The 22359-nt window shown below is 45.4% G+C and overlaps 1 protein-coding gene across 4 annotated transcripts in view; it reads right to left on the bottom strand.

The window, feature by feature from the left end:
- The window catches only part of DLC1 (DLC1 Rho GTPase activating protein), a 366141-nt gene that overhangs the window by 46423 nt on the left and 297359 nt on the right, over positions 1-22359 (bottom strand). The window contains exon 1 of one of the 4 annotated variants that reach the window (XM_084877010.1): positions 5556-6095. The exons of 2 other annotated variants lie outside the window; for them this stretch is intronic. In XM_084877010.1, the coding sequence (XP_084733136.1) occupies positions 5556-5769 (214 nt within the window). In that variant the 5' untranslated portion in view covers positions 5770-6095. Of the gene's footprint in view, positions 1-5555; positions 6096-22359 lie in introns of those variants that run through there. One more of the 4 variants, XM_084877012.1, reaches the window with a different exon arrangement.

The following is a 22359-nucleotide window of genomic DNA, read 5'->3' as shown; positions in this document are numbered from 1 at the left end:
GCGGGAACTAAACGGTTGGGAGGTGTCAGAGCATCTGAGCGCTGGCTTCACCCACCTCGGCCTGCAGGGAGCTTTTCATTTTTCTCCTGGGGGTGTGCGTGTGCCTGTGTGTGTCTGCGTGTGCGTGTGTGCCTGTGTGTGCATGTGCCTATGCCTGTGTGTGTGTGCACTTGTGTGTGCCGGCATGTGTGCGTGTGCGTGTTCCTGTGCCTGTGCCTCTGTGTGTGCGTGTCTGTGTGTATGAGAGAGGTGAGACCTGTGAAGGGAAAAGGAGCTTACAGGGCTTCCCACAGTGAAACGCAGTCTCCTATCCAAATAAAAACCAAGAACGAATGATTAAGAGAAACCGATTTCTCTGTGTTCTGGCTTGTCTTCAGTTAAGTTGTCACATGTAGCCGTGGGGTGCCCATGAAGGTTGGATCCTCACAGGCAGGCAATCTCATGACGTTGCTGAAATGTTTGCAGTTCCACCTGGGAGCTCATTCCCCTGAGACATGTTACTTCAAAAGACGTCACTGAGGACGGCGGTGCCCGTCGGCGCAGGCCGGAATATGGAACCCGGAGCCCTGGGCTGCAAGCCAGCCACAGAGGCTCCCTCTCCATCCACCGGGCCTCCAGAGAAGGGGTGCAAAACCGACTGCTGTTCTGTCCTGAACCCCAACTCCGCAGCTCCCCACCTAGGAGCTCAGGCCCCCCCGGAAACGGCAGCTACTGCAAGGCGCACAGTGCCAAAGGACAAACGCCGTTTCCTACACAGAATCCGCTCCCGACTGATGGGAACCGGCGGCCACACACAGCTGCCTGCACACCGAGGTGTGCCATGGGGCCAGTGACCTGGACAAGGTATCTGTTCACTCCTCAAGCCTCAGAGTCCCCTCGCCTGTGCTGTGGAGACCCCCCTGTCTCCATGGGGTGCTGCAGCAAAGCATCCACATGACCATGCGTGCACACGTGATACATCTTACTTCTGTAACAGTAACGCTCTCTTGTCAAAAGTCTGCCCATGTTTTACAAAACGTAAAAAAGGAGGGCCCAGCCAAAACCGGTTTGGCTCAATGGATACCGAGGGTTGGCCTGCGGACTGGAAGGTCCCAGGTTCGATTCCGGTCAAGGGCATGTACCTTGGTTGAGGGCATATCCCCAGTGGGGGGTGTGCAGGAGGCAGCTGATCGATGTCTCTCTCTCATCGATGTTTCTAGCTCTCTATCCTTCTCCCTTCCTCTCTGTACAAAATCAATAATATGTATATATAAAGGAGGGCCCATCATAGAGACTAATTAAAGAGCCCCAGCAGGACAGCTCCCTGGTCCTTATCCTCGCTCACGGTAATCCTTAACCAACAGGGCCCCCAAGGAAAAGAGCAGACTGCCCTTCTCAGCTGGGAACCTTCCCCCTTTCACATTCATTAGGTTTCTGGCTAATGTGAAGTCGAAAGGAAACACCACTGATTGCATTCACACCAGCAACCCGTTCCTAGAAAACACCCTTTAACCCGACAGCCCCATCTGCTCACAAGAGGCACCACCCTCCGTGGTCTTAGGTTCCCCCACAGGCAATGGCCACAGGCCGGCTGAGGACAGAGGGAGAAGCTGAGGACAGAGGGAGAAGCACGCTCCTCCGAACTGCACAGCCGCTGAGAGAGGACCTCGGACCGAGCTTTCTGGGACAGAGTGCTGGGTTACCTGCACTTGACGGTTGAGCATTAGGAGTTCTCCTCTACCTTTATATCCAGAAATTAAATGTTCTCTCCTCCACCGGATCTCAATTCATGTAATTCTAATAACTGGATTATGCCAACATGAAAAAACAAACAAACACGAATAATATCTCCTTTCTCCCCAGGTCTGCTTTATCATGTCAAGCACAGGCTTGGCATTCTGTGCGCCCTGTTGCTAGCTACACCCCGAGGCCGGGTTCTGCTAGAATGTTCTAAAGAAGCGATTTATACATTTTCATCTCCTGGCACAAAACTAAATTACTAAAATTCTGCGGCACACCAAAAATATATATTTTTTTGCCCATCTGACAAAAAAAAAAAAAAAAAAAAAAAAAAAAAGGTATAGTTTTGAATCAGTGATACCAGATGGCCATTGTTGTGGTGGCTGTTGTCATTTTTTTTTAAATTTGACAATCAATCCAAGGGAAAATAGGTCAGCGCCCCTGACTGGAATAGTCAGGTATTGGATGTTTAAAAATTCTTGCGGCACACCGGTTGAAAAGCACTGCTCTAAAGCACCAAGCATTCAGTCTTGAGCGATCTGGCAACAGCCAGGGAGGAAAGGGAAACATCTGAAGTTATTTTTACTTTTGCAAGCCTTCTGGCTGTACAGGGTGAATGCTAGGGTGGGTCAAGTATTGTCTGGAGCCAGCCAGGGTCTCTCTCTCCCCCCGCCTCTCTGCATGGCCTCATTTCCGTCTTCCTGTTGCTAGGAAGGAGAACTAAGCCTGAGAAACCCGTGTTTACAATACCGGGCCATCCTGTCCAGCACAGGGCCCTCTTCAGAACAGCGCCACCCGCTCTGCCCACTGCACTCCGCGCGCCCCTGCCTTCTAGGCCAGCTCACCTCCACCCTTTCCTGGGTATTTGCAAACTGCATATTTACTCACCTAAGTCATAAAAATACCACTCTCACTTGAACATTGCATCATGGCTTTAAAATCTCCATGGGGACACCAAGGGAAACCCAAGTACTTATTTTTGTGTTTGAAACCAGCTCTTGGAATCCCACCAAGCCTCTGACGGGCGGCATCTCACTGGGGCCTGCCACATCCCCTGTAAGCCCCCGCTCTGATTCGACAAATAAGAGTTTGAAAACAATTGTCACCCACTCACTGACAGTAATACCTTGTTTAATCATAACAGGTTTTTCTGTTAATATGGTATCTTTTCCAGAAGCAAGCAAGCAAGCGTCCTTTTTAAATGTAAAAACGTCCTTAAACAGTATTTGAAATGCAGTCTGGAACATCAATTTAAAAAAAAAAAAAAAAAAAAAAAGAATGAAGAAAGGCTTTAGGTTAAAGTGCAACGAGCCTCTCACCTTTTTTTTTTTTTTTTTTAATATATTTTATTGATTTTGTACAGAGAAAAAGGGAGAGAGATAGTTAGAAACATCGATGAGAGTCATCGATCAGCTGCCTCTTGCACACCCCCTACTGGGGATGTGCCCGCAACCAAGGTACGTGCCCTTGACCGGAATCGAACCGGGTCTCTTCAGTCCCCAAGCCAACGCTCTATCCATTGAGCCAAACCGGTTTCGGCCAGCCTCTCACCTTTGCTCCACAAACATAGGAAAATCTTTTGACCGGACCAGCGCATTGAAACTTGGATCACTGCCTACAATGAGCCATAGTTAGCTACCGGTCCGTTCAACCTCTTCACTCTTTTTTTTTTTTTTAAGAATATATTTTATTGATTTTTTACAGAGAGGAAGACAGAGGGATAGAGAGTTTAGAAAGATTCATGAGAATCATCGACCAGCTGCCTCCTGCACACCTCCCACTGGGGATGTGCCCGCAACTCAGGTACATGCCCTTGACGGGAATTGAACCCGGGACCTTTCAGTCTGCAGGCCGACGCTCTATCCACTGAACCAAACCGGTTTCAGCAAACTTCTTCACTCTTGAAGGCACCCACGCAGTGTTTCTCATAAGACCCACAACTGGGAAGGTGAGACATATGGAAGTCACCCTCACCACTTTTCCCATCCGCTCTGCGGAGAGGTTTAAATTGGGATCCTGCAGAGGTGGAAAACCGGGTCCGTCCCCTTTGGGTGTGTAAGGTGTCCCTCAGCTCAGAATTGAGAGCAAGACCCCGTTTTTGTCAAAAGCAGCTGGGAGGGAAAGCCAGTCTACTCTGCTTCATCTGAAACTCTGACAGCAGTGCTAATCATAAAAACATGCACGCGGGCTGGGGCCACGCCGGGTCTGGCATGATGCAGTAAAAGCTCATACGAGCCATCGCCAACGTTTTCTCCCCAAATGTCTCGAAATAACTTCTGAGTGTACATCTGCTAACTATCTGACACTCCATCTCCAGGATCTCAGTTCTTCGATTGGGGAGGGGGGGGGGGCTGCTGACTTCAGGGCGCCCCCCTCCGACCATCTGCTGAAGCCTGCAAGCCAGGATGGCACTGGGTGCCTCCCTCACTCCACCCTCCTGGCCTGCAGCCGGTCCTGCAGGGCACCAGATGGATGCTGAGCTGGGCAGCCTCTGGGAGCCGCTGACAGATTTACACTCGGAGTTCTGCTGGCCTATTATTTCCCCTCATCCTTTCGGCAGGGATTGGGGGGGAAAATGTAATCTGAGACTCAGTAGCCTTCTGAGTAGTCTCCAGAGCTGGATTTCTCTTTTTTTTCTACCCAAATGCGTCATAGATGCCACCCTCATGAATCTCTCTGTGCCTAGGCTGCGTACCTTCCCCCTCTCCGTGGCCGGGCCAGCCTCGGGATTCTGAGAATGAAATTTCCCGTTTGCTAACCCAGGCTGAGTGCCTCAAGGCTCACTCGCAGCTGGCAACCAAACAGCCTTTTTTAAATGTAAAAACATGTAGACTGACTGCACACACGGGGGCTTCCTCCTACAACAAGCAGCGGAAAGTGGGTGTTTGCAGATCCTCGAGCACCAGACGCGGCTCCCGGGAGCCGGCCTCCTGCCCCCGGGCTCCGCTCGGACCCCCTCGTGACCGGGCCGAGCTCCGGGCGGACACGTAGCGGGCCGGTCCCCGCCGCCCGGGGAGCAGCGCCCTCGGCGGCATCAAAAGCGCGTCCGGCCCGTGACGTCGGGGGTGGGGACAAGGTCACAGAGGGTGGCAGGGCTCCAAAAGGAAAAAAAAAAAAAAAAAAAAAAAAGAAAAAGAAAAAGAAAAAAAGTGGGGCCGGAGGCGTGCTTCCTTCCTCTCGCCGCCCCGGGACCCGCTCTGCGCGGGCGGGCGCCCCCCTCCGGGGCCCGGGGCGTGGGCATCTCCGCGGGGCATTTCACGAACCCGTGACCCCGCAGCCCGTCCCGCACGCACCGCCCGGGGGGCTTGCTGAGGAGCTCCCGGGGCGGCAGCCGTCAGGCTCTTTCCCGAGTTATTGCAACAAAACGGTTTGAAAAAACAAGTTTTTCTTTTATTAACTTAGGTGCAGGTTTTTTTTTTTTTAATTTCAAAATGCCACTTCGATCTAAACGTCCCTAAATAAATAAACTTTCCTTCCCATGGCGAAGGAAAGCAAGGACCGGGCCTCGAGAAGGTCCCCTCGAAGGAAGGAGACTTTCTAGAAAGCGGTCCTCGGAGTCAGAGGCCACCGTCGCCCGGCTCTGCACCCCACGCCCGGCTCTGCACCCCACGCCCGGCCCCGGGTCCCGAGCCCCGGCAGGACGCTGGCGGGGGCTTCACCGCATTCCCCGCGGGCCCCTCCCTCCCAGCCCGCAGCCCTCCTTCCCGGAGCCCACGGGGCGCGCCAGCCAGCGAGTCCCAAGCCATGAGCCCCCTCCCCCCTCCCCCGGAGACATCACCCCAGATTCAGACCTCCCTCCCATCCCCCCAAACCCACGCGGGTTCCCCACACTCCACCTCCTCCACGCCCAGAAGCTCGGGCGCCTCGGTCCCAAGCCTCCTCGGAGGGCGTCTCAAATGCACAGAGCGCCAGGCACCGACGTGACCAGGCGGCGTGACACTTCCTCCGCGGCGGGTCCCTTCCGCAGCTGGCTCCCGCGGCGGGCCCGGCGGCGAGGCACAGGTCTAGCTTACGTGTTAGAATCATGGTGTCCGGCTTCGTCCTGCACATCAAGTGCGGCGGCGGGGGGCGGCGGGCGCGCGGCGGGGAGGTCGAGGCAGCCCGAGGGGACCCCCGGGCTTCCGCGCCGCGGCTCACGGCTGCACCCAGCGCGCCCCGGCGGTCCTCAGCGCATCCTTGCGCGCCTCTGGGTGCCACTCGCCGCGGCCCCAGAAAGAACGGAGGGTTTTTTCAGAGGTGGAACGGGAAGGGCTGGCGAGGAGCCCGGGGTCGGTTACTCCGGCTGCGACGATCGGCCATAGCCGGGCCGGCAGCAGCGAAGCGCACTCTCCGCTCCGGCGGCTGGAGCGCACTGCCTGAGCGCGACCGCCCCGCCGCCGCGCCGCACTGCCCACCCGAGGGGCGGGGCCGGGCGGGGCGGGGCCACCTGGCTCCCGCCCCTCCTCCCAGGTAGCCAGCCACTGCCTTTGGCAGCCCTCAGGCCCCGCCCACCCACCTAGCCCCGCCCACTGTCACTGTCCCCGCCCCTTCCCTCCCTGCGGCCTGATTCGCCAGCCTCGGCCTCGGGCGGTCCTCTGGCCCCGCCCCTCGCCCCGCCCCTCCGCGGCGGGAGCTGGAATGCTATCCTGGGGGCTGTGCACGTCTGCAGCAGGAAACGCCTAAAGGTCTCCAGCTATGGGAGCCCGAGGCCGAGGCAGAGGCAAAGGCTGTGCCCACGAGGCGCCTTCTTATCCGGGAGGTCTCCGCGGGGACCCCCCCAACCCCCGCGCGCACTTTTCCTGTTTTTCTTAGTTCTGCTCACTTTTTGAAAAGTCTCAGCCATTCTCCCTTTTAGTCTATGGGAACCGCATAAATCCGCGTGAACAGAGGGGACGTGGGGAGGTAAAGGGATAAATCAGCCTTTTCTGGTCTGTGAAATGGGGAAAGGAGCAGTCCTTCTGGGAGCTGATTATTCATTGCTAAAGCCCCTCGGCGCAATGTAAGTTAATTAACGCTGCTGTGGAGAAGGATGAGCTCTTACAGCGCGCGCACGTGTTGAGTCTGAGGTGTGCAGGCAGTCACAGCCAGTGTTTCTCAAATCCTGGCCCTTGGGCTACAACCTAATGCAGCTCCTGGAACTGGTAGGACCGGACCCCAGACTGCAGAGCTATAATCTTAACAACAACAACAACAAAAATGTTTTTAAATGTTTTATTGATTCCAGAGAGAGAAAGGGAGAGGGAGAGAGGGATAGAAACATCAATGATGGGAGAGAACCATTGATCTACTGCCTCCTGCATGCTTCCTACTTGGGATCCAGCCGGCCACCTGGGCAGGTGCCCTAACCAGAAATCAAACCCTGAACTCCTGGTTCATGGATCGAGGCTCAACCACTGAGCCACACCAGCTGGGCAGAGTTATAATCTTTGATAATAAATGATAATATGCATTTCTTCAAGTGCTCTGTTGATTCTGAGGCACTGTAATTCGAGGGCCCCTGAAATACTAGTAAGTCTAATATTTTTAAAGCTCATAAATGAAAACAATATAAGAAATAAAAAAAAAAAAAACCCAAGCCAGTTCCATGAAAATTTACTTTGGGGCTTACTGCCTATTACCTCTGGGCAAAGAAAACTACTAGTAACCTAAACCCATTAATTCAACAAACATATTGAGAGCATTTATATGTGCCCAACACTGTTCTAGGCTGTGAAGATAGAGCCGTGAGCATAAAGGACAAACACCCCATCCCTCCTGGAGTTTACTTCCTGGTGGGGAAGATGCACAATAAACAAGATGAATACGTGAGCTACCTGTAGTGTCTTAGGTGGCACTCTATAAAGCAGGGGAGAGGTTAGGAGAGCTGGGGACAGAGTCTACTTTTTTTAAATATATTTTATTGATTTTTTACAGAGAGAAAGGGAGATAGAGAGCTAGAAACGTCGATGAGAGAGAAACTTCGACCAGCTGCCTCCTGCATACCCCCTACCGGGGATGTGCCTGCAACCAACGTACATGCCCTTGACCGGAATCGAACCTGGGACCTTTCAGTCCGCAGGCTGACGCTCTATCCACTGAGCCAAACCGGCTTCGGCCAGAGTCTACTTTTGAATTGGGGTAAATGCAAATGGGAGAATTTAGTCTCTCTTAGTTTAAAATGTATTGATTTCAATATTTAGGTCTTAGTGTGCATACACAAAATGTGTTTCAAAAACAATAAAAATCTGCTACCTCCACTACTTTCACCCTACCTTACCCAAACCGGAATGAGGCTCTGAAGAGGGCATTTCCGGAAGGCACGGGGCTTCTCTATTCAGCAATATGACCAGGGCTTTCACCTACCTACAACTGCTGGGTAGGACAAGGGTCTCGAAGTCTGGCCTGTTCTTACTGAACACTATTCTTGATAAAAGTTCAAATGTAGGACAATATTTTGCAGACACAGCTGTAAACAGGTTGACCTTGATAGGAGCCCAACCAGATGAAGTGCAGCCAAATGGAAAGAAGTTAACATGTAATCAATCAAATAGAATATAGAAGCAATAGGAAGCTTTCTTTCCTCCAGACAGATGTGAATTCCCAAGGACACAAAGGTAAGCAAGAGCAGGCCCACCTCTGCCTACTCAGAGTTTACAGCCTAGTGGGGAGGCAAAAAGGGGCACCTGAAAAAGAGGGGTGAGGGCCTGTTCCAAGACAACAGAAGAGGGAGCTGCCCATTGAAGTTTGGGTGCTGGGGGAGCTGTCAAAGTGCTTACAATTGCCGAAGGGGGAGTGTGATTCCAAGGGATGCTGGATAAGAAAGGGCAAAGGCAAGGACTTTTGATTCCCTGCATGACTGTGTTAAGGATTTCTTAAAAAGCTATTTTAATGGAAGAAGATCTCCAATGATCAAATCTACATTCAGAAAAGATCCTGTAGGCTGCAGTGTGTACTTCGAACTTGGAAATTAGGAATACACCTCCCAAATATGCTAATTTCCCTTACTTATTAAAAATCCAAGCCTTAAAAATATACTCTAAGCATCTCCTCCAAAGCATATTAGTTCTCAGAAGAAGTTCTTACTGTTTATTACTAACTGGGAGAAGGTGTTGTCTACTTTAATTAGGTTTCTAAGAGTCTGTGCCATCGCAATATACCCACCCCACTAAGTACTCAGGCCTTCTTGTTCAAGCCACATTCCTTTTTCCTTGTGTATTGATGTCGTCTTCTCTGGATCTTCTCTCATTTCATTCCATCTCTTTGGAGATTTGTATTATGGAAATTGTTCATCATCTAAAAAGACTAATAACTCCAAAGACATTTCCCTTGGTGATGTATTGGTTGGCATTTCGCTTTCGCTTCTAACCATTCTTTGGTTTCCTGTCAGTGCCTGTGACCTGGGCCAAACCCCAATCTTCATAGCTTTCATTCTTACTCCCGATAGAAATGGACATGCTACAACCTGAAGGCTGCTACACCTGTGGAATAGTGGTTGAAAGGACTTTCTGGCTGTGCGATGAACACATTATTTAGCCTCTGAAACTTCAGTTTATCTTTGAAAAGGAAGTTGAAACAGCGCATATTGCAAGGAGTTCTTAATGAGGATTGAATTAGATAACGTATGCAAGCACTTAGCTCACAGTAGGCCATTATATAGTACTAAGTGGGCACATAAGCAAAACATGCCATCTCTATTTAAATAATTATATAGGAGAAGACTGAAACAAAATAAGACCTTGACTTTAACCTTTCTAAATCTGAGGAGCCTGGATGAAGTGGGGGAAGGAAGGACTGGAAAAGTCATTAAGAGAGTCAACAAATAGTGGTGCTTAACCCGATGAAAGAGGGTCCCTGGGAGGGCTCAGTCCTTCCTCTTCATTTAACCTCCAACTCACCAGCCGAGGCTTCGTTTGTCTGTCACGGGCAGGTGACATTGGACGGGGTGTGTTAGCTGATCTGTAATAAGATTCGGGTATGGAAAGCCTGGCCTCTTAAGAGGCAGGTATTAATGTAGCCCATTTCCCACCCAGCAGTCTATGGCCCTCTGAAACCCCTTCAACACATGGGAATTAAAAAAAAGAAAGTAGCCAAAACCGGTTTGGCTCAGTGGATAGAGCGTCTGCCTGTGGACTGAAAGGTCCTGGGTTCAATTCCGGTCAAGGGCATGTAGCTTGGTTGTGGGCACATCCCCAGTGGGGGTGTGCAAGAGGCAGCTGATCGATGTTTCTACTCTCTATCCCTCTCCCTTCCTCTCTGTAAAAAATCAATAAAATATATTTTTTTAAAAAGCAAACAAACAAAGAAAGAAAGTACACCGTTGTTGTCAATTTGTTCTTAATGGCAGATGAGAAAAAAAGAAAGAAAAGAGGTTTGATATGAAGCCCTATGCTGTTTGCTCGTTTCCATGCTCTTCTCTGTTTGGGCATCAGCTGCATGGAATCTGCCCACAAGAATATCGAGGTGGAAATAATGAACAACATAAACGGATGAACAAAAACAGACCCGGAGACAGGAGACAGGGAAGCATCCATCAGACTGTCAAACCTCAGAGGGAAGGTAGGGGAGGTGAGGGGTAAGGGAGAGAGATCAACCAAAGGACTTATATGCAAGCATATAAGCCTAACCAGTGGTCATGGACAATAGGGGGCGGGTAGGGGCATATGTGGGGAGGGGTTTGGGATGGGAATGGGGGGATGAGGACAATTATGTGATACCATAATCATAATAATAATAATAAAAATAATATCCATACCCTGTCTAACTGGATGTTTTCACATTCAACATCATATTACCAAGGCTAGAGTCATCACACGGCCAACACCTGCATGACGGAAGGCTGAGTGACTAAGGACAGCCCCTTGCATTTTATAGTGTAAAAAAGAAAGAAAACAGCAAAAATGTGACTACAGGCACTCAGGCAGGTAATGCTGGTTAGGAAAGCAAGCCCCAGGCAGGTGAGGACCGAGGAGGCCGGGACCCTCCAAGAAGGAGTGCCACTCAGGCCCACTGGCCTGTTGGCAAATGTTAACACAGCAACCCCACTGCTTGGGGTTTAAAGATTTTTCAAGAGCCCCCAGATTTCTATATTTTTATATAAACTCTTCCAATTTTTAGACGCTGGCAACAAATCTGTTTTTAAAAATTGATTTTTAGAGAAAGAGAGAGAGAGAGAGAGGGAGAGAGAAACATTGATGTGTTGTTCCACTTGTTTATGTATTCGTTGGTTCATTTGTATATGTGCCCTGATCGGGGATGGAACCTAAACCCTGGTGTATTGGAAGACCCTCTAAACAACAGAGCTCTCTGGCTAGGGCCCTGCTGGCAACAAATTAAAAAAAAAAAAATCTAAACTCATTCCAAGTAATTTCAACTTTGGGCTTCATTTAGCTGTGGGGCAATGAATTTAAACCTCTGCTCTAGTGATATGAGCCAAGCAATCTCTTTGGAAAAATTATTTCTCTCCCACAGGAACTGAAAGATTCCTGAGCTTGGAAAGTGTCGTAATATAATTTGTGTTCAACGCAGCGTTGTGAAATTAGTGCGTAAAATCATTTTATTTGGCATGTTCAAAGGAACTAGGACAAATAAAAGAGAGTTTTGAAAATAATTTTTAAACAGTATTAATTTAACAGAAGTACTTACATTCAAAATTTAATGGTTGTTTTTAAAATATTTATTTATATTTAAGTTTCAGTGACCCAAGTCTGGGGTTCTTCCCTCACCATCTATCCTGGTCTAGTCTTTTCAAACACATTTAAAACTCAAATTCTGGGGGTGTGGGATGGGGAAAGGGGAGAACAAGAGAGCCTTTGGCAGTGAAATAAGTTCACCCCTTTAAAATGCTATCAAAGTAGCTCTCTTTTTCAGTAGATCTTTTGGACAACATTTTTGAACAATTTAAGTTTAAAAATGGGAAGATTTACTTAGTCTAGTAGTAATATTTTTTAAAAAGGGGGGTCCCTTATTCCTACATAAATATAATATAAATCTACTTTTTAGATAATTGCTTAAGCCCCAAATATGAACCAGCCTGGCATAGTACTTATTTATTTTTATTTATTTTAAAATGTACTTTTATTGACTTCAGAGAGGAAAGGAGAGGGAGAGAGATAGAAACATCAATGATGAGAGAGAATCACTGATTGGTTGAGCATGCACTCTTGACTGGAATTGAACCTGGATCCCTTCAGTCCACAGGTCTATGCTCTATCCACTGAGCCAAGCCAGCTAGGGCTGTTTTTTTTTTTTTTTTTTTTTTTTTTTTTTGGTTTTAGAGAGAGAGCGAAGGAGAGGGAGAGAGAAAGAGAAACATCTATGTGAGAGAAAAACATCTCTTGGCTGCCTCCTGCACGCCCCCTACTGGGGATTGAGCCCTGGGCATGTGCTTGAGTCACACGGGTCAGGGCTGGCTTAGTACTGTTATCATTTAACAAATATCTTTTAACCCTTGTGCTGGTGAAACGAAAATGAACATGATAATTCAGTCCTGGGGGCGAGTGACTATAATTAATGAAGTAATACTGTATTATATATTTGAAAATTGCTAAGAGAGCAGACCTTAAAAGTGATTACCACGAGAACAGAAAAATTGCAACAGTGTACGGTGATGGATGTTAACAAGATTTTATGTGGTGATCATTCCCCAATATATACATCTATAGAATCATTAGTTTTACATCTAAAACTAATGTAATGTTATATGTCAATTATACCTCAATAAAAAAAAAATTCAGTAAATGACTCAAAACAATGAACTTGAAGAGAGGGTTCGGGGGAGAGAGTTATTAGCTGGAAAGTCGGAACAGATCCAGTTCTGTGGAAGTCCTGTGGGAGGTCTGAACACACTGAATTCTCAATTATACTGGTTTATTTAATCAATGGGCATGCTTCCCTGAGAGAAAAACAATATTCACCGCAGCATCTCCTATTGCATTTAACAGTGCGGGTAGCTGGTTAGCGCAAGGCCTCTCTGCTCCAAATGGCAAAGAAGTGAACCCAAAAGTGTTGGCGGGCAGACAGTGCCCCTGTGCCCCCACCTCCATCTGACCTTCACCAGTGCTGGCTCTCTCTCCGGTGACCTCTGACAACACAAAAATCAGGCCAAGTGAAAAGTCAAAATTGCGATTATTTTTTACTCCATGAAAGAATCTGGGCGACTGTCCCACTGAATTAGCCAATGTTAAGGACATGCTTCGATTCTTTGTTTATGCTGACATTATCCTTGCCTTAAGAGTTGCTTTTTGAGCTTGTAGATTCATTGAAAGCTGAGGATGGCCAACATTATTTTATAAGAACTAGCAATATTTAATATTTTTGCTTCCTAATTATCTAAATTTTATAAAGATAAAATGTTCATTGTTAAAAAGTTAAGATACTACAAAAAGGTATAAAGAAAAGAATTAAACCTTCTCATACTTGCACTACGAGAAACAACTACAGATTTATTTTCATGTCTGTCGTTCTGGTCAGGTATTTAAGTACACATACCTCTACAAAATTGAGGTCACAGTGCATATTATTTTGTAATATTTTATTTCACTTAATAATCTAAAGAATGTCACTTTTTATAGTTGTTTCTTATTCCATCTATGCATATACCCCTCTTTATTGAATATTCTTGCATAATAAATTTTGAAAAAGCAAAAATGGTAATTTCCGTAGGCACATTCCTTAGTTTGAATAAAGCAGTCAAAGGGTATTAGGACATGTGATATATATTTCTAAACTCTCATCCACGAAGTTTGCAGTTACCTTACATTTTCACCAGCAACTGGGTGTATCTATTTCTCTTCATGTTAAGAACTGTTAACATTATAATTGCCATTTCTATTAACTAATTAAAAAAGCAAAAGTATCTCATTATTATTTGAGTCTACATTTGTTTGAATACTAAACTGGCTGATTTTTAAAAAATATATATATTTTATTGATTTTTTACAGAGAGGAAGGAAGAGGGATAGAAAGCTAGAAACATCAATGAGAGAGAAACATTGACCAGCTGCCTCCTGCACAGCCCCCACCAGGTTTGTGCCCGCAACCAAGGTACATGCCCTTGACTGGAATTGAACCCAGGACCTTCCAGTCCGCAGGCTGACGCTCTATCCACTGAGCCAAACCGGTTCAGGCTGATTTTTTTTTTTATTGTAGTAAAATATGCATAACATGAAATTTATGATTTTAGTAATTTTTAAGTGTACAGTTCAGAGATATTAAGTATATTCACAACGTTGTACTACTGTCACCACCATCCATCTCCAGAGCTTTTTCATCTTCCCCAACTGAAGCTCTATAACCATTTAATAGTAATCCCTCACTTTCCTCCCCCGCCAGCCACTCGGAACCATTGTTCTATGTCCTGTCCTATCTATGTCCAAGATATTTAAAACTAGGAGCTTTAGTATTCTAAGAATCTCGTTTAAGTAGAATCATACAGTATTTGTCCTTTTAGGTCAGGTCTTTTTGTTATAATAGTTGAATATATTCATATTTATAAACCAGTTGTATTTTATTTTTAAGGTTGCCCATTTAATCACATAGTCCTTTTTTTGGTGAAACATTCTGTTGTTTCTTAGTGATTTCTAAATATTATTTGTACATTTAGGGATATTAACCATTTGTCATTTATTATAAAAACATCTTTCCAAGTTTGTCATCTGCCTTTTAAGCTTGTTTATTTATGATATATAAAATAAAAACACCACCCAACAAGATTCAAAGAAAATCCAAAGGCCTTACCTATTTGTTCTTTTCAATTATTAACTAGGAGTTTACTTAAGTAGTTATCCCTACATGTTTTGAAGGCAGAAATGCTAAGCCACAAAATCAATTTACAATACAAGGTCATTCAACAAGCTGGACTTTTGCTTTATTTACTTATTTATTTAAACATATTTTTAATGTTTTCAGAGAGGAAGGGAGAGGGAGAGGGAGATAGAAATATCAATGATGAGAGAGAATCATCCATCGGCTGCCTCCTGCATGCCCCCTCACTGGAGATCTAGCCCACCACCAGAGCATGTGCCCTGACCGCGAATTGAACTGTGACCTCCTGGTTCATAGGTAGACGCTCAAGCACTGAGCCATGCCTGTTGGGCTATTTTTTTAAAAAAAAAAAAAATAGGTTTCACTATTTACTCAGAGAAATACTTTAGCTGTTTTATTTGGGTTTTCTACCTCCCCTAGCATCATAAACAGATGCCATGCGTAGAAGGAGGCCTCCCCAAAGGTCCCTTACAAAAAGGCCAGCAGGGTCAGCGTGTACACTGGAGTCCTAGGATTCCTGACTTTCTGAGAAGCATTCAGATTTTTCATACATGCAATGTTTGTGTGTGTGTGTGTGTGTGTGTGTGTGTGTGCATAGATCTACTAACAAATAAATCCTGGGCTACCTAAGAGTGTTTTTGGAACTAACTACAATGCCAAAAGAGTCATTGTTAGCCTTCACCATGTGGGAGAAAACTACTGGTTTCTACCAGCCTGTTAAAAAAAAAAAAAAAAAGAACCATTTATGTAATTCCTTCTAATCTGACTTTTACATCAATATCTAGCAGTTCCAAAGCACCTGCTCCAAGAGAATTCTCTACCTAATAGCTTTGAAAAGCTGCGTGAAATCATTCGTAAGATTGTTTTTAAGGCGGTGCCTCACGTTCATTTGCAATTTGTTGCTGTTTCTTCACAGGAGATTGGTTTCTTAAATGAAAATACTACAGCATGGGTTTGGGCAATCGCCTGAAAAATAATAAACAGTCCTTTTTCTTAGCTGCTAACTGCAGCAAGTTGGCCTGTATAGTGTTATTTCTGGAAACCCCTCCGCAGCTCCAGGTCATTAACTTACTTTAATAGTCAACAGGAGGATGGAATTGCAGTGTCTCGTCATGCTTGGCTTTTCATGCATTACTAACTCAGCCAGTTATCTCGTATGAATGCAGTCGAATTAAGCTGTATTTGAGGGACCGGCAAGGCAACAAATAATGCATTTTTTATCTTCTTCAAATTATGCATTTTAAAAAGTAGACCTGGTAATAAGAGTCGTGAATTGGGAAAGACTGATGTTTGAAGATTTATCAGGAGAGAACAGTCTAGATTGAATCTCTCCTATACAAACAGTCTATTGTTGAACAAACAACTGTTTTGTACCGATTATTGTCATCTTTTTGATGGACTGACAAAACAAACATATAAAAGGTAACATTAAAAAAACAACAACAACATTGAATTTCCTAACTGGTGAGTTCTCAGGGTCTGAATTTAAAAAATAAATCGGTAAGAGTCCTTAGGTCCATGCATATGTAGAGGAAAGAGATCTGATATAAATCATGTTTCTGACTTGGTCACATACACTATCAGTGGCCTTGAGTTGCTCACATAATAATTTCTCTTGTTCCTTGACTTATTTAAAAAATTATATATAATATATACTACACAAATTACATATTATCTATAAGTATATATTTTATTATTTATAAATAAAAATGGATATGACTTACATGGTGAAACAAGAATGCTGGAGCATTTAATTAAGGACTTTAAATTTAAGATATAATATAACTTAGAGGTTAATGTTATTATTACAGATAAAGAATTCAACTCAGAGAGGTTACGTAATTTGCTTGATTTCACACTAATAACTGAGGAAGAAAGAATTTGAAGCTTATCATAAAACTCCTAGAAGAAAACAGAGGCAGTAAATTCTCTGACATTCCTCTTAATAATAATTTTTCCTGATATATTTCCTTGGCAAGGCACACACACACACACACACACACACACACACACACAAAATAAACAAATGAGACTACATCAAATTAAAATGTTTTTGCACAGCAAAGGAAACCATCAACAAAATGAGTAGACGACCTACTCATCAATGATATATCTGATACAGGGTTAATATCCAAAATTTATAAAGAACTTCTATAACTTAACTCATATCCCAAATAATCCAATTAAAAATGGGACTGAGTAGACAGTTTTCCAAAGAGGATATATGGATGGCCAATAGACATGAAAAGATGCTCAATGTAGTCAGGCCCGGAACAGCTCGCTCCTCGCCTGCCCCTGCCCCACGGCTGCCTCTCAGACATGGCTGGAAACTTTTGTGGGAACTTGAGGGTCTGCTGAATCAAGTGATGAAGGCTTAGATCTGGATGTGTTGAGTTAGTATAGGGCTGGGGTGTTGATCTGTGAGTGCCTTGGGTGGGGCCTGGATGAGGCTGGTTGACCTATTTGGAAATGTCTTTTGTGTGAAATGTATCATTGGGCATGTGGAGGTATTATTGATATGAGAAAATGCTAAGTAACTGATTTACTATCTGAAAAGGGATTTACTATCGGGGAAAGGGAGGGAGGAAGAGACTGAACATAAACTGCACCTATGAATGAGGACAATGGGGGATGGGGAAGGGGCGGAGGATGGGGTGGGAACCTGGTGGAGGGGGGAAGAAATGAGGAACCTTTGTAATAATATGAACAATAAAGATTGATTTAAAAAAAATAAAAATAAAAAAAGAATATATATATAAAAAAAAAGAAAAGATGCTCAATGTCACTTATCATCAGAAAAATGCAAATTAAAACCACAAGAGATGTTATCTCACACCTGTCAGAATGGCTACATCAATAAATCAGCAAACAGCAAGTGTTGGTGAAGACGGGAGAAAATGCAATCCTTTGTGTATTGTTGGTGGGATTACAAATTAGTGCAGCATCTATGGAAAACAGTATGGAGGTTCCTCAAAATATTAAAAATAAAACTACATTATGACCCAGCAATTCCACTTCTTGGTGTTTATTTGAAGAAATCCAAAACACTAAATCAGAAAGATATATGTACTCTTATGTTCAATGAAGCATGACTTACAATAGCCAAGATATGAAAGCAATCTAAATGCCCATCCTATATAATAAAACCTTAATATGCAAATTGACCAAACAGCAGAATGACCAGCGCACTAACCACCAGGGGGCAGATGCTCAACGCAGGAGCTGCCCCCTGGTGGTCAGTGTGCTCCCATAGGGGGAGCACCGCTTAGCCAAAAGTTGGGCTCACAGTTGGCGAGCACTGTGGCAGTGGTAGGAGCCTCTCCTGCCTCTGTGGCAGCAGTAAGGACGTTAGGCCCACTCTCAGTGGGCCTAAACCAGCAGGCAGACATCCCCTGAGAGGTCCCGGACTGTGAGAGACTGCAGGCTGGGCTGAGTGCCCACCTCTGAGTGCACGAATGTAGTGCACTGGGCTTCTAGTTAACTGATAAGTGGATACATATATTACTCAGCATGAAAAATGAAATCTCACCATCAGCAACAACATGAATGGACCTAGAGGGTATTATGCTAATGAAATAAATCAGATAGAGAATGACAAATATCATATGATTTCACTTATATGTGGAATCTAAAAACACACACAAATGAACAAGCAAAACAGAAACAGACTCATAGGTATAAAAGACATGATTGTCAGGTGGAAGGGGGTTGGATGACTGGGTGAAAAAGATGAAGAGATTAAGAAGTGCAAATGGTCAGTTACAAAATCGTTACAGGCATGTAAAGTATAGCATAGGGAAGGTAGTCAGTAATTTTGTAATCTATATATATTAAACCCTAACATGCAAACAGACCAAATGGTGGAACAACCGAACAATGGGTCACTGGTGGGTGTCAGCATCAGACGGCAGAGAGCGGAAAACGGCGGGCATGTGCTGTAGTGGGTGGTGGTGCAGGTGAGCAGGGGCACCAGACCAAAGCCGGGTGCTGGTCATTGTCATCAGCTCACCAGGTGAACCTCTGGTTGTTATTGAAAAGTCTTTGCTCCCGTGCACCTTGGTCCTGCGCCCAGAGCTTGCACCCACCGCTGGTGTCAGAATCGCCACTCGTACCTGCTGCCGCCCCGATCGCCCCTGAGGGCTTCTCCACCTCCCCTGCTCCTGAGGGTGACTGGGAAAGCTGCTGCCACTTGCAAGGGCTGATGGTGCTGGCCCCGCTCACTCCCGCTGCTGGCATCGGCCCCAATCGCTCTGGGCTGTCAGTGGGTGCAAGCAGGGCCTGTGCTATGGACACCTGCATGTGGGAGCGGCAGCAGCAGGAGTGGGGTTGCCAGTAGACAGGGGACCAGGGGCCAAGGCACGAGGGGCTGGGTGGGGGCATGGAGGATGGGCTGAGACCCGCCCCTGTGCCCACTGAAGCCTTGTGGCCCACAGTTCCTTTCAAGGTGCACGAATTCGTGCACTGGGCCCCTGGTAACTACATATGGTCCTAGGTGGGTATTAGACTTATTGGGGGGACACTTTATAAATTATATAAATGTTTAACCATTATGCTATACACCTTAAGCTAATATAAAATAATATTGAATGTCAACTGCAATTGACAAATTAAAAAAAAAAACAATACAAAGAACTAGAATCTGGATGTCTGCAATGATGATCATGACCAAGGCTTTAGTGTCTAACCGTGTGGGCAAGGAGCACTATTTCATTTATTTATTTATTTTTAAATATATTTTATTGATTTTACACAGAGAGGAATTGAGAGGGACAGAGAGCCAGAAACATCGATGAGAGAGAATCATCGATTAGCTGCCTCTTGCACACCCCCCACTGGGGATGTGCCTGCAACCAAGGTACATGCCTTTGACCTGAATCAAACCCGGGATCTTTCAGTCCGCAAGCCAACGCTCTATCCACTGAGCCAAACCAGTCCCAGCAAGGAGCACTATTTCAGGTCTCACCTTTACTCAAATGTAAAAGGAAGGGGCGGACCCATGGTTCCCTCAGGTCTCTTCAGCTATCTTTAGGTTTTAGTGTAAGGTTGAATTAATACTCACATTCACTTCTTTTAGTAGGCCTCTAAGCACATTCAAAATTGGTTAAAAAAAAAATGGTGGTAAGGAAATAGCATCCATTTGTAGGCACCATGATTCACACCAATCAAACTGCAGGCCACTGAGCATGCTGCTGCAAATCCCTGGGCTGTACCTGCTGTGGTTGAACTCTTTCCCCTCAAAGGCCAGCTTCTCCTGTTTCCTAACTTGTACCAGAGCCCCATTTCTCAGAAGTCCACACATTAGGCTTTTCTCTCTCCTCTACCATCACTGAGACCTCACGAGGTATGTGGTGTGGTCCCTACTCTTGCCCAAGGAAATCAGACCATAAAGTTTGGTTTGGCAGAATTTTGAGACTCTTCACAAAAACGACCATTTTAAATATAAAGTCTTCCTTTTCCTCCTCTCTCCCCACTCCCCTGCTGAGTTACTGCACTCATTTGCAAATAATATATTTTGATTTTAATCCTCCCACTGGATTTTCAAAATGATGTGCTTCTATCACTATTGGTGAGATTTCTCTCACACTTTTCACACTTTTCCACTTTTCATACACTTAATCTCTCTTCTACATTTACCCTCCCTTCCAAAAAAACCTACTGTGATTATTAAAAAATACTCAACCAGCATCCCAAAGTGGTACTGACAGAACACTTTGGACCCCAGCCTTTCCTCTCAATGACACAAACACTTTGGAAAAAAATAGCAAACTAATACAAGATGATAACATGTGGGTGGCTGTCTTCTTTTCTTGCACTACAACCTTTTACATCCGAGTCATTCTGTAGACTGACTACTATATCATACTACTCTACATTTTTAGTGCTCTTAAATATAACCTCATTCAATAATTGAGCAAGGTATTTTGTTGTATTTTCTTCTGATCTTTTTCTTCTTTCACCTTCCTTTCTTCACCTACCAAATGTATGCAATTGTGTGTGTGTGTGTGTGTGTGTGTGTGCGTGTGTGTGTGTGTGTGTGTTTGTCTTTTATATCTTTGCGACCTTCAATGATTAGAATGTGGCACAAGTGACTCTGCTTTACCTCCAATGTGGGTTAGGGAAGGTCCTACGGCTTCAGCGAATTTTTCTTGGGACAACAGTCTCTTTTCTTGGTGACAAACTATCCAAGCCAACTTCTCTCTGTCCCTTGTCCTTTATTGAGTCAATGCCCTTCTCATGGTCAAGTCATTAGATCTTAATATTTTTTTTCTCTCTAATCTCATTCTACACAATTTGATCTAGGTCCTTCTTCCTAGCTCTACACAGTCTCCCCCCTACATCCCCCCCGCCTCGCCCCCCACCGTTACTCTCCCCAGACAAGCATGGACAGCAGTAATTTCTTGAGCTCTCTTTAACGGTTGATTGCATTCCCCTCCATCTTCAGAAGGGCAAAGAGATCCTATGTACTTGGCCAGCCACACTACCAGCTGGAGGAACATCTGTACATGGGAAGGAATGAGACCTAAACAACACGAGGTCTCGGCTGATGGGGGATAAAACAGGTGACTGTGAGACAAAAGGCCCCAGTAACCGTCGCGGGGTCACGGGGCCTCCTGTTTGCACTTGGTTTGGGGAGACTTGCCTAAGTGAATTCCTCCCAGACTCTGACATGGAGACTTCATTCTGCTGGTAACCACAACGCTTGTTTATAGAACCCTTCCAGAGGACATAATAGGCTTTTCCCAAGATCTGTCGGCGCTGGGCCAGTATTAAATCAGCCATTTGTCTCTGAAGTGTGTAGTGTTGCTCATAAAACCAGCACCACCTGAATGTCTTTTTGTGGTCTGGGATTTATACATGTATGGATGTGTGTAGAAATATATCCCCAACCCTTTTAGGCAGCTTAAGAGAAGTCTAAGGAAGACAGGACAATAGGCTGGGTTGGGGAGCTCTATGAATTCTTTTATTATGTGCATCTATTTTTTATTTAAAAAAAAAAAGATTTTAGAGAGAGAGGAAGGGAGAGGAAGACAGAAACATCAATGTGAGAGACATTAATCAGCTGCCTGCTGTATGTGCCCCGACTAGGGATCGAACCTGAAACCTGAGTGGACTCTCATCTGTGACCCTTCAGTGCAGGGGACAATGCTCCGACCAATTCAATCACACCAGCCAGGGCTCCGAGTGTTGATTTTTAACAACCATTTTTTAAATGGAAAAAAAAAATTGCAATGAGTGTTTACTTTTAAAATTCATCTCACCTTTCATGTTATCAGAGTCGTAACCAAGGAGCACTGACAGAGAGTGAGAACTGTAAAGGCTTGCCCCACAGGCTCAATTATTCCTTTAAAGCTGCCTTTCTTTCTTCTAATTACACTAGGCAGCGATGGGGAGTATGGCACCTAGTAATAAGGGTTTCATTGTCTCTCTCTTCTTCGTCGCCAATACTCCCATTACTCACTACACTGCACTTTACAAGGCGCTCTGGAGGAGCCGCGGCGTGGACCCGGGGCCTGTGGCTCACGGGGCAGACGCGGGGCTGGGAGACACAGGGCTGGCTGTGAAAGAAAGGGGCCTGGATGGCTTTAATATCCTGCTAGACAGAAGCATGACAGATTAGCGGGGGACTCCTTCCTTTTCAGGAAACCAGGCCTCTGGCTATAGCTTTGTCTTTGGTTCCGTCTTAGATCTTTATAAACACTTTCCTCCTGAACTTTAAAGGACCCGGACTTTTCAGCAACAGTTTAATGTGCATGAAACGAAAGCGCAGATAAAGGGTTCAGGCATAAAAAATCCTAAGGAAGGGTCTGATTTCTCAAGTTGCTTTCTAAACCCAGACTTCACATCCAGAAAAAATATTTCAACAGAGAACTCTTTGCCTAGAGAGAATAGAAGCCCTAGATATGCGTGGGCCTCGACACG

The sequence above is a fragment of the Pipistrellus hanaki genome (genome assembly GCF_964339955.1).
Source record: "Pipistrellus hanaki genome assembly, chromosome: 3".
Taxonomy (NCBI): Eukaryota; Metazoa; Chordata; class Mammalia; order Chiroptera; family Vespertilionidae; genus Pipistrellus; species Pipistrellus hanaki.
Note: the sequence above shows the minus strand (reverse complement) of the source record. Positions and strands in the feature narration are given on the sequence as shown.